This window comes from Leptosomus discolor, chromosome 27 (assembly GCF_034619465.1).
Source record: "Leptosomus discolor isolate bLepDis1 chromosome 27, bLepDis1.hap2, whole genome shotgun sequence".
In the NCBI taxonomy this organism is placed as follows: Eukaryota; Metazoa; Chordata; class Aves; order Leptosomiformes; family Leptosomidae; genus Leptosomus; species Leptosomus discolor.
The window spans coordinates 1687271-1701127 of NC_141417.1; the positions used below are offsets into that span (position 1 = coordinate 1687271).

The window sequence follows — 13857 nt, forward strand, 5'->3', positions numbered from 1 at the left end:
TTCCCCCCCCTTCTCTTGCAGTCAAGCAAAGTATGTATTTACTGAACTAAAAACGCAGCTATTATATAAAAAAAAAAAAAAAAAAAAAAAAAAAAAAAAAAAAAAAAAAAAAAAAAGGGGGGGGGGGAAAAGAAGTAGGGGAAGTTTCTATGACAATAAAAAAGGCTACAACTGTTTGACAGGTAGTTACTGCTGTGTGAGCCTCTCCATTCTATACTCTATAAAAGCAAATGACCGTCGTAAACATCTCGATTTATCATCTGCCATAAAACGAGACTTCAAGGGGCTGAGAACTCAGTCCTTGCTTTCTTCTTTTTCCTCCTCTTCTTTTTCCTCTTCTTCATTCCCTTCTTCTTCCGTTTTCTCCTCGTCCCTGGCCCCCGGCAGCTTATCTTTATTGTTTTCTTTTTTCCACTTCATCCTCCTGTTCTGGAACCAGATCTTCACTTGTCTCTCGGTCAGTCCCAGGGCGTGAGAGACCTCAATCCGCCGCTTCCGTGTCAAATACGGGTTGAAGAGGAACTCCTTTTCTAACTCCAGGGTCTGGTACCGGCTGTAAGTTTGTCTGCCACTGCGTCTTCCGGGAGCTGTAGGACACAGACATCAAATAACTTCTTAATTCTCCCCCTTTGGAGGCTCTACTCCCCCCCCCCAGCCCCTCAATTTTCCTAGGGAAACTGCTGCCCCCCCTCCCTCCTCTTCCTCCCCCCCCCCCAAAAAAGCCCCTCTCAACCCTTTGCATATTCGAGGCACTAAAGGAAAGTCGCTGGGTTATTATTCATAATCATAGGGCTGAGATTGCTGGTGCTCCTGAGAGGCAGCTGCCTTCCCTGGCTCTTCCTGGGGAGGGTTCAGCCCTGGCTGCTGGGCTGGGTGCAGGGAGGTGGGTGTCAAGCTCATTCACAAAAGAGACCTTTCCAGTTTCCTTAAAGGTGATTCTGGATGGTGAGTCCTGCTGGGCAGCTCCGTCTTAGAAAAAAATATATAGATACTTTCCTATGAAAGGTGCATTGTTCACCAGAAAATCCTCTCCAGCCTTTCTCCTTCTCCTCATTCTTATTTCTTCCTTCCTTTCTCTTTCCTTCCTTCCTTCCTTCTTTCTTTCTTTTTCTTTCTTCCTCTATTTCTTTATTTCTTTCTCTATTTCTTTCTGTCTCTATTTCTTTCTTTATTTCTTTCTCTTTCTTTCTCTCTTTCTCTCGTTCTTCCTTTCTTTCCTCCTTTCCCTCTTTCCCTCTCTCTTTCTCTCTTTCCCCCTCAAAATGCCCAACTCTGGTTGCCTTTTCCAAATATCCTTCCCAAAATACAGACTCAGGGTCCTCCTATTTCCTGATATTTACGCCCTGAGAATCTGAATTCTCTGCTACATCCCCTCTCCCTCTCCTGTTGGCCGGGGCTGGGTGGCTGTAACGCTCTCGCAGACAGAGCTGGGGATTTGCCTGTGCAAACCCCGAGATTGTATTTAAAACAACTCGAGATGGACGTTTGCAGCAATAGCTCCAAAAGAAAGAAGGAGGACTGAGGTATGTGCAGCTGAGCCCCTGCACTTCCTTCTGCACCGTCCTTTCTTAATGAGAAAAACAATCTGTTCGGAAAAAAGGAAAAAAAAAAAAAAAGAAAGAAAAAAAGGAAAGAAAAGAAAAGATACGCTGCAGTTTGAAATGATTGCATCCTTGAGACTGCCTCTAGGTCAAAGCTTAGATAAATAACGTGTTTTCCTCTGCGTCTATCTCCCAGCCTCTGGGCCACATCCTCTCTACATTAGCCAGAACTCCTTTCTATTTTCCTTCTTTTTTTTTTTTTTTTTTTTCCATGTTAAATTTGGTGGGGGTAGGGGGGGAACCTCTGGGGCTCGTATTGTCCTTAAAATTAACACTAACCTTCACATGTTTTGAATTAACAAGGCTTCTAGACAACCTTGGTCCTTAGGTGGGGGAAACTTGTACTTTGAAGTATTTCGGTTTCTGTGCAATTATCTGGACTTCACATGAGCAAAGTTCCATTCAACCCGAATTATTTTGAATTTCCCACCCCCTTTTTTTTTTTTTTTTTTTTTTTTTTTTTAACCCAGGACAGCAGACTGTTCTCCTCCACCCCACCCCATAGCTCTGAGCTAAGTTTCCTTTTCTGTTTAAACTTTTATCTCTAGGCTTTAAGAAACAGATGTAAAGTATCAGTAGTACTTATACAAGTTCCCACCTTTCAGGCTTCGTCTCCAAGCGGTTATGAAAGGCTATATGACATTTTAAAGAGCAGTGTATTATCAACATGCAAATAACCTCGTGGGAGCTGTATCTTATTGCCTATCCTCAAGGCAAGCAATAAAAAACAAGTTTTACTTTATTGTGATTTAAGCCTTTTGCAGGGAATCACCTTGCTGGCTCTCTAGTAACTGCTGTCTTGTTTGCTTTCAAAGGTCTCCCTAAAAAGAAGAAACATTAGCACAAAACTGCTCATTCCTTTCATATTTCACATCTACGCCTCTCATATTTATATTTTTACGTATATATAGATGTATGCATACGTGTGTATGTGCATGTTTATCGATCTATCCGTATGTTTGTGCTTGTATATGCATACATATATATATAGACAGACAGACAGACAGACAGAGAGGAGAGGGAGAGGGGGAGAGGGAGAGAAAGAGAGAAAAAAATAAAGGAAAACATTTAAGGAGGAGGAAAAAAAGGTCCTAACCGTGAGGTCTCATCCATGGGAACATGAGACTGGGAGACGAATTTTGATTTAAATGCCCTTGTCCCTCGCTAGAGTTACTGTTGGAAGACGATTTACAGTCAGGATATTGTACAACAGTCGTCTCTTGCTGAGCACCATAAAGCGATTGCCTCGGTAGAGCTTCATATCCATAGAATTTAGAAGCGTCTCCGTGACACGCCAAGGCGCATGGGTTTTGCTGGTATCCAGAGTTGGAGATGCTGGAGGTTCCGTGGTGGAAAAACTCTTGGACGTGGTGTGAAGGGTGCTGGAAGGTGGGAGCAGTAGTGCCCGGACCATACACGAGAGCATGGCTCCTGCTAACACTTTGTGGAAATCTGCAGTCGTAGTAAGTTGGCTCCAGCGATTCACCGCCTTTGTACTTGGAAAAGAGAGGATTTACAAAGTAGGAACTCATGACCCTCGCATGCAAAAAAAAAAAAAAAAAAAAAAAAAAAAAAAAAAAAAAAAGGAGAAAAAAAAGGAAAAAAAAAAAAAAAGACGGCTTTAATTCTAGATTAGTGCGAGATTGTCCCTGGACTGTCTCAAGTCCTGCTTTTTAGTGGCTTTTTTTTTTTTTTAATGCGATCTCAAAGGCGTTTCATGGTGCCTCTGTGTGTCTGTACGGTTGGTTCTCGGTGCTCTTGACTTCTCTTGTAATCTGTCGGTAGGTAGAGCTCTCTCTCTCAATTTCTCTGTAACTCTGCTCCTTCCCTTTAACACCACAGGCAAATTCCTCAAAATCCCGGTGGTGTGGCTTTTTTTTTTTTTCTTCTTCTTTTTTTTTTTTTTTCTTTTTTTTTTTTTTTTTTTTTCCCTCCTCTCTCCCCTCACACGCGATGTGTACACATCCCTCCGCCACGCCGAGCCAGCCTGCCAGCCAAACGGCAGCGTTTTGGGGCGCTTTTCTTTTTTTTTTTTTTTTTTTTTCGTGGGGGGTGTGTGTGACACACACACACACACACACGCGCGATGATGAAGGCAAGGTGGTGTTTGCCGGGGGGGTGGGACACACACACACACAACCCTCCGCAGGGGGGGGGGGGGGGGGCACCCACACCTAATGAGTGGAGGAGGGTGAAGGTGCGCATTAATATCTACACCCCCCCCCTTTTTTTTTTCCCAGCAGCAGCCTCTTCACTGATGGCAGCAAATACATGCGCTGGGAGGTCAGCCTAGGTAACCTCAACAGGTAAAGGGAGCCCAAGCAGCCCCCCCTTGCCCTCCCCATCACCCCCCTCCCGCCTCCCCCCCCCCCCCCCCAAAAAAAATTCGGGGTAAGCTTCTTCTAGTGCTCAGCATCGCCCCCCGCCCTCCCCTCCCCTCCCGTGGGGTCACCCTTTTGCCAGGGAGGACGGTGGGGGTGTCCCTGGTGGGGGGGGGTGTTGTCATTATGTTGGGGTTCGGGGGTGGGCTGGGTCCCACCTAGAGGGGGGGCAGAAAGGGGAGGGGGGTTCTGGTGCGGTGGGAGTCGCTGAGCCCAGATTTCCTCTTTTTTTTTTTTTGTTTTTGTTTTTGCTTTTGCTTTTTTTTGTTTTGTTTGCTTTTTCTTTTTTATTTTTTTTTTGGGGGGGGGGGTGTGCGTGTGTTGTTGTTATTGTGGTGATGGTGGTTGGGAGATTGGGATCAAACAAGCAAACAAAAGCAAAACGGGAGCGAGCGGGCGAGGGAAGCGTCTCCGTATTGATTGGCTGCTTCTTGCTGTCCTTCTTTAAAGAAAATAAAGGCAGAAAATTATGGGGAGTTATTTATTTATTTATACGCACCCCCACCCCCCCCTCCTTGCTTCCTTTCAAACCAACCACTGAAAATCCACGGCTGGAAGCATCTTTCCAAGGGGATAAAGTAGAGCATTGCTTAAAGAGAGCTACTTTGGACGAAAGAGAGGCAAAGTGAGACAGAAAGTATGTACTCCCCTTTGTGCATGCCTGTAAAAAATAACCACCGACCTTTTTTTTCCTCTCTTCCCTCTTCCCCCCCCCCCCCCCACCATCGTTTCGCTATTCAACATCGAGATTTTTCCCGTCTTTTCCTCTCGCGAGTGGTATTCGTGCCCCTCGCCCCCACTTTTTGCACTGTCAGTGACCATCACTGCAACCTTTCACTCCGGACACTTCATTTTTACGACTGCATGAAGGAACTCAACTCATTAAAAAAAATCACCTCAAATCATCAGGATTCGTGTTAATTTATCGGGGGGTGGGGGGTGTGTGTGTGGGGGGAGAGGACACACTTCGCAAAGGAATGTTTTCTGTAGAGCCGCAAAAAAATACCCAACGCCCTGAATGACATGGTGTGAATATCAGTCCCCGTGTTTCCCTCAAAACTCTACAGATCTTCAAATCTTTCCCTCATGTTCTTCCACCAAATCCGCCCCTCCACCTCCCCCCAGCAGCTTAATTATTTTCAGAAGGGACCTGGGTGACTCTGACCGATTTCAGATGGGGAGGGAGAACCCCAGTGCGCTGGCCAAGCTGTTCGGAGGTGGGTTTTTCTACCCAGTAAAGGTCACATTCTCGATTTTTTTCTTGAGGCATGGGGTGGCTCAAACCTTTGGCGAGGATGAAACTGGAGTTTTTTGTTTGTTTGTGGGGTTTTTGGTGGTTTTGTGTTTTGTTTTTTTTTTTCGCAGACACCTTCCCAAGAAGAGGAAAAGACCCAGTAGCCACCCAGCCCACCTTTATTCCATTTTCATCAATCGAGGGGGTATTTTTCCGTTTAGAAAGGCTCCATGTGGTGGGGTTTTCCTCCCCGTAAGCAGACAATGAACTGTGCAGGAAAACAGTGATTTTTTTTTTCCCTCCCCGACTATTGTGAAAACATTTTTTTTAAAAATTAAGTTACGTTTGCTGTGAAGACATAGTCTCCATACCCGAATAAGCTCAAGGACGGCACCATGATCATACTCATTTTTACAGCAGAACTCACCCACCTCATCCCTCCTTCCCCAGACTACCCCTTCCCTAGGCATCCCCCCCACGAAAAAGAATGAAGAAAAGAGCAACTAGGGACAGACGCTCCTTAATTAGCAGCTAATAGTCGAGGTGACCATTTTCCTCCTCTAATCGATAGCATTTCTATTTTTAAAAGCCCGGTGCCGGCCCAGGCAATCAAGGCAGCCGCGCAACTGAAAATGAGGAAAAAAAAATACAAAAAAACCCCAAGTTGTCAGCTGTGGGCAGTTCGGGCTGGGAATTGGGGTGAGCTGCTGCGTTTTTCCAATCCTTACCCCTGCGTGCAGGAAGCAAAGGATCTGCCAGGACCATACCTTGGGCTGGGAAATGCGCCTCAGTGGCTGGGAAAAAGGACCCACCACCCCCTTCCAGGTTGCATGAAATCAGAGAGATGCCATTGCCTGCTGGTTTTTAAGGAAAATATCTTGACGTTTGGTGTCTGGGGAAAGTGCTGCTCTTTGTCTTTACTGTTTTGGCCGCGTTTAGACGTGGGGATGGGGAGGGGGGTGATGTGGCTTGCGGTGCGTGCGCTCGGATGTAGCTTTATCGGTGCGGCTGTATTGTACTTTTAGGTGTCTCATTGTACCCTCCCGGAGTTTATTTTATTCCCCCCCCCCGCCTCTCTGTGCCCTGACCTTCACTGCAAAATGTCATTCCCTCCTTCCCCACCCCAAAATGAGGAGGCTTTGGAGAGATACGTGACGTGCGTAAATAAAAAGGGGGAGGAAAAAAAAAAAAAAAAAAAAAAAAGCGCAACCCAACGCAACAAATCAAACCTCACAACCACTTCAAAACAGGCAATTTCTCCGTGCAAGCATTTTTACGTATTTATGCGCACCCCGCGCCGCCAGCTCTCAGCGCGCCGCTCCGCGGGAAGAAAAAAAAAATTTAAAATGCTATTTACGGGGTTTTTTTCAGCAGGGTGCGAGGGTGAAGTCAGGCAGCTCCGCGGACACCCCCTCGACACCCCCCCCCCCCTCCCTTTTTCCATCCCAGGGCGCGGAGCCTCTTCCGCGGGCGCGGGGCGCTCCCCGGGGCGCGCAGCCCCGCGCTAAGATTGGGCAACAGCGCCATCTCGCGGCCGCGCCGGGGCGCAGCGCAGCGGGCGGGGGTTGGGGGTGGGGGGGACACCCCGGCGGCCCCCGCGGAGCACCGGGCGGCGCGTTATAACCGATAACCCCTTACCGGGGAGCTGGGGGGGACACCCACACACCCCCTCCAGCAGCGCAGCGCGGTGCGGTCACCCCCTATAGAAACGCTCCAGCGCGGGCAGGACTGGGGGGAAAAGCCCCCCCTCCCTTTATTTTTTTCCCGTTTCCTCCTTTTCTCACCCATAAAAATAACAACAACAACAAAAAGCAGCACACGCTCAGGACCAAACCAACCCACCAGATGTGCCACATCCCCCCCACCCCCCTCCCCGCTTTTATCAGTTTTAGCTTCGAGTTGGGGGATGATTTTCTTTTTTTTTTTTTCTTTTTTTTTTTTAACCTCCCCTCATCCGAGGGGGGTCTGTTGTTTGTAGCTTGTAGACAAAACATTCCAATAATCCGGTTTCAAAGAGAAGAGCACCCACCTTATTTAAACCATAAAGCAATTAAAGCCAGACGTCTAGCCAGATCTAGGGTCCTGTTTTGTTCGCTCCTATTCAGCCCCGCATAGCAGGGAGACAAACAGAGTTGTAAAAGTGGCATTTTTTTGGCTGCGGAAATGTACCTATGGACAGCTGGAGGGTCCTGTCGGGTTGGTGAGCCTTACAAAAGGGCAGATTTGAAACCACACACCCACCACACACGCACCCGGCTAAAAAAAAAAAAAAAAAAAGCACCAAAAAAAACAAAAAAAAACACCCCAAAACCACCCCCAGCACCTTATGTACATGCTGTATATATATTTAATTTTTTTCTCTCTCTCCGAGAGCTACCAGCGCATCTCTCCCCGGGCAGAACTACATGTGCATGTTCACAAGCGCCGGCACACAATAGCTGTATCAGTATGCGGCTGCACACACGCGCCATATGTCAAAGAATGCCGAAATTGGAGCATTTTGATACATGAATCCGGGGAAAGGCTGGCCACAGGGTGTGCTGCCGGGTGCAAGCCGCATTCATTTTATTTTTTTAAATTATTATTATTTATTTTGAGCCACACTGGGGTTTTGGGTTGTGGGTTGTTGGGTTTTTTTTCCCTCCGCTGGCTGCGGTGGAGGAGAAATTCAATGGCTGAGCCGCCCCAGCGCAGCCTCCCAGCAGGGCCAAATGGCATTTTATAACTGGTGTAACCCTTCACCGGGGGACGGGGGGAGGTGAGGATACCGGGGGCCTTGCACATGAACTAAAACTGCGGCAGGATTTAACCCAACCCACCCCACCACCAACAAAAGAAAGCCCCAACCAGCAGCTCGGTGGAGACAAAGGGGCATCTCCTGCGCTGCCCGCCGGCTCTCCCGGGGGTCTGGCCGGGGAGATGGCTGCGGCAGGGAGGGAGAGGGGCTGGGGAGGGAGGGGGGGGGCTGGGGAGGGATGGGGGGGGGGTGACAGGGGGAGGGAGCAGGCTGTGGTCGCACTGGAAATGAGATCCGCTTGAATGAAAGGGGGGCCAAAATGAACTTCCATACATCATGTCTTTTCAACATCGCTAAACGCTCTTGACAAGCCCCTCCAGAGAGCCGGGTCCGAAACTGCCTCCAAAGTCCTGTCCAAATGATGATGGAGATTATTTTTTTTCCTTTCTTTCTTTTTTTCCCCCCCTCTCTCTTAATTCATAGTGATAAAACGGAGGGGGGGGGGGGATTTTCTCCCCTCTCGCGAAGAGGACGTGGGCGAGCCGCTTCCCACCCAGCAGGATTTAGTTCTTGATTTGAGGCGGGATGAACGAGGGGAGAGAAGCAGACGGGAGGGGAAATAATAATAATAATAATAATAATAATAATAATAATAATAATGAAGAATTGACATGTCTTAAGTGGAAAGATTTCCCCCTTCTGCTGGGTTCTTGGGGGTTTTTTGGTCCATAAATCTCTCGCTCTGCTAAAATGTTTTCTAACCTGACCATTTCATTGCGCTCGCTAAGGTTTTTCCAAACAGACCTAGCACAAAACTGGGATTGTAAAAGGGCTTTTTTAGCTGCCCCTGCTCCAGGGATGTCTCCGCTGATAGACCGCGGTGTGCCTGTCCCCCTCCGGTGACAAAAATAGACCCCGCTTGAAAAGCGAGGACACAAATCAGGGGAAGGAAAAGAAATCTCCAAATGCTTCAGCAAGAAATATTAAAGAGCAATATTTTATGAGATCAGCAGAAGTAATCGCTTCCAGATTTTTTTATTTTGGAGGAACTGGGACGAGGGCGACAAACGTATCTCGCTCGCCTGATCTGGTTTTGATTAGAAAGATTAAAACGCTGCTCCACTCATTTCATTAAAGAAAGGGACCTATAACAAGTTTTTATGATTAAACATCCCTCGCTGCTCATTTTTTATACAATCTCCTGCCTCTCGGTTCTCATTCAGCAGCCTGGAAAGCGCCCAGAGAAGGAGCCATTGATCAAGCCCGGCTCCAGGCGCGGTGGCCAGCGCGGTTTCTCGCCTCTGCACAAGCCACTGCAGCACCAGCCCCAGCTCGCCCTGGCAGGACCGGGGGGGGGGGTTGACCTTTCCGCAGCCAACAACTCTTCCCCCCCTTCCTCTTTTTTTTTTTTTTTTCCCCCCCTTTAATCTCCCCCGTGTAAAGCGAAAGGAGGGGGGTCTGATTTTTTTATCTTCTTTTTTTTTTTTTTTTTTTAAATTGTATTTTTGTGCCTTTTAGCCCGAAAATTTGCAGGCTGCCGCATCGCCACCACCACATTTATTTCTTTATTCCTCTGCTCTTCCCCTTCTCCACCCCATTTTTATTTTTTTAATTTTTTTTTTCTGCTTTCTCCTGGGCTGCCTTGCGAGAAGCAGCACTTCCAGCAACCCTCCGAGTTTTGGCAACCCATCGATAAGGCAGAAGCTCCCCCTGAGCGGATGGCAGAGAGCGGATGCCTTTGCCAGCTCCTCTATTCCCAGCATCCATATTTAGTCTTTTTACATATCCTTCGATTGCCTGGGGTCATAAATTAGCACAATTAATTATCCCCATCTAAAAATTGATGGCACATATAACCCTTACCTCAGCGCCTTTTTATTACGGTACTCTGAAATAGAAAAGGGCTGGGGAAGGAAGCAGAAACCTCCGCTCTCCTCCGGCTGCGGGGGATGCTCGGGTCCGCCCCGCCGAGGCACCGGCACCGGCACCGGCCCCGGCCCCGCCTGGCAAAGCCCCGGGGCTGCTCCTCTCCAAAGGGCTTTCAAGAAAAAGACACCTACATACTGATTTTTTTCTTTTTTTTTTTTTTCTTTGTTTTCCCGTGACGTTAGGTATATTTACATAGAGCTGCTCTACAATAGCGAACATAACAATATTACAGAACGGTTCTGAGACGAGAATAAAATACACAAATAAGTACAGCAGAACGTTCAACACCATGACAGAACATCATTGAGCCATATTCCCTTCAGTCTTTTTTTTTTTTTTTTTTTTTTTTAGCTCCTCTTTTTCCTCTCTTTTGTACAAAATATTCACTCACGAGCTCGCGGAATTAAAAAATAAAAATACTGGATAAGTTTAATTTATGAAATAAAATACTAAAAAAAATAAATTCAAGTACTTCTTGTGTTTGTTTTCTGAGGACGACAAAACAAAAAACAAGGAAGAAGAAAGGAAGAGAAAACAAACCCCCCGAACATCTTTCTTTTATTTAGTTGCATTTTAGAAAAGACTCGTGTCCCCAAACGCTTGCTGTGTTTGCCTATAATGCTAAACATTCATCCGCACATTCAAAGTCAGAAACATTTCAACCCCAAAAACAGCCTCTTTTTTTTCTTTCTTTTTTTTTCTTTTTTTTTTTCTTTTCTTTTTTTTTTTTTTTTTCTCTCCACCCTCGTTTCTCATTGACTGGACTTTGCCAACTTTATTGCTGTTCTTTATCGGTTTTTTCTTTATTCATTTTCTTCATTTTCATTCGCCTGTTCTGAAACCAGATTTTGACTTGGCGTTCAGTGAGATTAAGGACTCTGGCTACTTCGTACCTCCGGTCCCGTGTAAGGTACATATTGAATAAAAACTCTTTTTCCAGTTCCAGGGTCTGATACTTTGTGTAAGGACATCTTTTCTTCCTCGTGGAGCGCGCATGAATCCAATTTGCGACGGGATTGTCTGAGAAAGAAGATTTTTATATTTTTGGGGGGGAAAAAAAATATCAACGTATACAGCTGGCCTTTCTTCCCTCCACCCCCTCCACGCCCTGGTGTATCTCTAGGAAGAAACCTGTTTAATTAGCAGATCTTACCTAAATATTTTAAGTGACCTTCAGAAGAGTTTAATCTGTTTATTTTGGAGGGGTCATTTCCTTCTCTTTTGCTGCTGTTCTCACATAAAAGTTTCAGTAAATAAAACTGTAGCAATGGGTTTAAAATAATAATTATCCACATGACTGCTGCTAGCAGTAATCTAAGAACATAGTCATAAAAAGTCAAAATTCCCACCATTTCATAGGCCCATAAACTCTTTTTACAACCTCAGCTCTCCAATACTTTCCCTAGAAGCTTTCCCAGACCTGGAAAGCCGAGTTTGTTTTTCTAATATCTTAAGGATGACACGCGAGATGTCCCACTGGCTCCTAGAAATTGGCTTTTTTTTTTTTCTCCCCCCCCCCCCCCTCCTAACCCAAAGGACCTTCCACGCTTGCCCCGCTTGGCCAGGACAGCAAACCCACCGCTCTCTTCCTTGCAAGAAGGGTTTTTCTCCCCCCCTGCCCGTTTTAGGCAGCTGCCTGCCAGCCAAGGCAGACTTTCACCCCCTGATTCCTCGACTTATTTTTATCACGAGGGTGCCTGGCACCAGCCCGCCTATCATAAATAGAGGTGGGAGCGCCTTGCCAGCGAGGTACCGAGGGGCTCCCGTCTGCTGTCACCCGCATCTTAGGCCGGGGGGCGTTTTTTTTTTGGGGGGGGGGGGGGGTCCCACCAAAGCCCAGGGCACGGTTGTGGGGGCGTGCGGAGCCCCGGCGGCTGTACCCGCCTCATCCTCCCGCGGATGCTGAGCTCCTCTCCGGGAGGGTTTGGAGAGGAGGGGTTGGGTGTTGGGGTGGGGGTGGTTTTTTTTGGTTTTGTTGGGTTTTTTTTTTTTATTTTTGGGGGGGATCCCGGGAGCTGAGCTGAGCTCCTGCCTGCAGCCCCCAGGAGCTGCTCCCCTCTGCAAGAGCTGGGGTCCAGGCTCCCTGGAGGTGAGGGTGAGGGTGGCGGTTACCTGCCTCCTGCCCCTACAACGTTCAAGGTTTCCTGCTGGCTGGGTTGGGGGGGGGTGGGGTGGGGTGTTTTTTGGAGTTTGCCCCCCCTTCCTTCCCTCTCTCACTTGGGCTGCAGAAGATGTTTCCTCAAGTGTATGGTCCAATGTCCTACGCTCGCTGCCTTCTGCCCTCAGCTACCTCCACATGCTTCGTTTATGCCTTTACAATTCCAATTTTCCTCCTCGCTTCTCTCCTACGCACACACACACCCCCACCCACACCCCCGGCCCCCCTCCCAGGGCACCCACCTTTTCATTTATTCCCACGTGTTGGAGCATTTTATGAATAATTGCACCGGGGGAGCTTTTATTGATTTTTAAAATAGATCAAGAGACACCTCTGCATTTATCCAGAGATACTCCTTTCCCTTCACACCCCCCTCCCCACCGCCAAAAACCCACATCAATGCGCTCACTTCCAGCCAGCTACAACTCTTCCTTGTTCTTTGAAAGTGGAAATATTTGAAAGCGAAGAGGCTTCTCCCTCTGCCTACCCCCCTCTCGCTCCCCTCTCACACACGCACTCTCCTTCTCTCTATTTTTTTTTTTTGTTTGTTTTTAATTCCCCCCGGTGGAAGGTGATGAATATTTGATCAAAGAAGCCAACAGCCCCCCTCTCCTCCTCCTCCTCCCCTTGCAAAAGACAAAAAAAAAAAAAAAAAAAAAAAAAAAAAAGACAACAAAAAGACTAAAAAAAAAAAAAAAAAGACTAAAGAGCCCCAAACAAAGTACAGATATTCGCTCTCCGGCTCTGCTAGGCGGACTCGCTCAAACCCCCAGATCTTCCTGCGTATCTGGAGTTTTAGGGTCGGGCTCTCTAAGGTAATTTCATTTTATTGAGTAGGGTCCTGGAAGCCGTAATGCCTTCCCCGGTCGTAAACAAGAATGACTTCGACTTACTAGGGTCTAATTCGTGCTTTTCTTCTTTGTGTTTGCTGGAAGCGATGGCTTCGGACTCCGGGGAAGGAATTGTCTGCGCTGCTCTGTCTCTCAGCTCCCCCGGAGCCGCGTACATGTAGTCCGCGTAGCCGCGGCCGTCGGCGGGGCCGCACTCCCCCCGGCGCCCGGGGAAGGCGTCGGGCTTGAGGCCGTAGGGGCGAGCACCGGGGGCGAAGGCCGGGAAGGAGACGGCCCCGGCGAGGGGCTCCAGCCAAGTCCGCATGTACCTGGGCTCGGCCCCCACGGGCGCCTGGGGGGCGTAGGGGTGGTAGCCCACGGAGGGTTGGGAGTGGACGGGAGCCCAGGAGGTGGTGAAAACGGCCGGCTTGGGGGCGAAACTGCAGGACGGAAAGTCGGCACAGTCCGGGACTAATCCTGACGGTCGGGCAGCAGCCGGGTGGGAGGCAGAGCTGGGGAACCTGGAGGCCAAGAGCTCTTCGTTCTCGTGGCTTATCAAGGAGTCAACATAGTAGTTGCTTATGGGGCCAGAAGCCGACATGGTTCCCCCCTCTTTTACATTCATAAGATTATTGTATGAACTGTATGTGTACTTTTTATCTTCTCATAGAACAATCAGGGCAGGTAATTATTTTTTCAGCCTTTCCCAGTGTGCCATTGGCTGCCCGCCCTCACGTGATTGTATTTACCCAAAAATATAGCGTGGATCAATCCGCAGGTCTTTTTTTTTTTTTTCCTTCCTTTTTTTTTTTTTTTTTTTTTTTTTTTTCCCTTAATAACGCCACCCGGCTTTTCCTAAAACCGCTGGCAACGGGGCGGGGATGGGGAGGAGGGAGGCTCGGCCGGTCCTCAGCCGGGGGATGCTCTGCCCGCGGGCTGGGGAGGGGGGAGATTTGCCCTGGTGCTGAGGAAGGTGGAAGGTAATTG

General features: G+C 48.0%; 2 protein-coding genes across 2 annotated transcripts; both read right to left on the bottom strand.

Moving 5' to 3' along the window:
- Positions 1-294: 294 nt before the first annotated feature.
- HOXC8 (homeobox C8) lies at positions 295-3133 on the bottom strand. The gene is made up of 2 exons (XM_086478660.1): positions 2698-3133; positions 295-587 (listed from the first exon to the last, which is right to left on the bottom strand). Exons 1-2 carry the CDS (start codon positions 3131-3133, stop codon positions 295-297), a joined length of 729 nt encoding a protein of 242 aa, XP_086334786.1.
- Positions 3134-10657: 7524 nt separating this feature from the next.
- On the bottom strand, positions 10658-13495 carry HOXC9 (homeobox C9). The gene is made up of 2 exons (XM_086478656.1): positions 12934-13495; positions 10658-10902 (listed from the first exon to the last, which is right to left on the bottom strand). Exons 1-2 carry the CDS (start codon positions 13493-13495, stop codon positions 10658-10660), a joined length of 807 nt encoding a protein of 268 aa, XP_086334782.1.
- Positions 13496-13857: the final 362 nt, after the last annotated feature.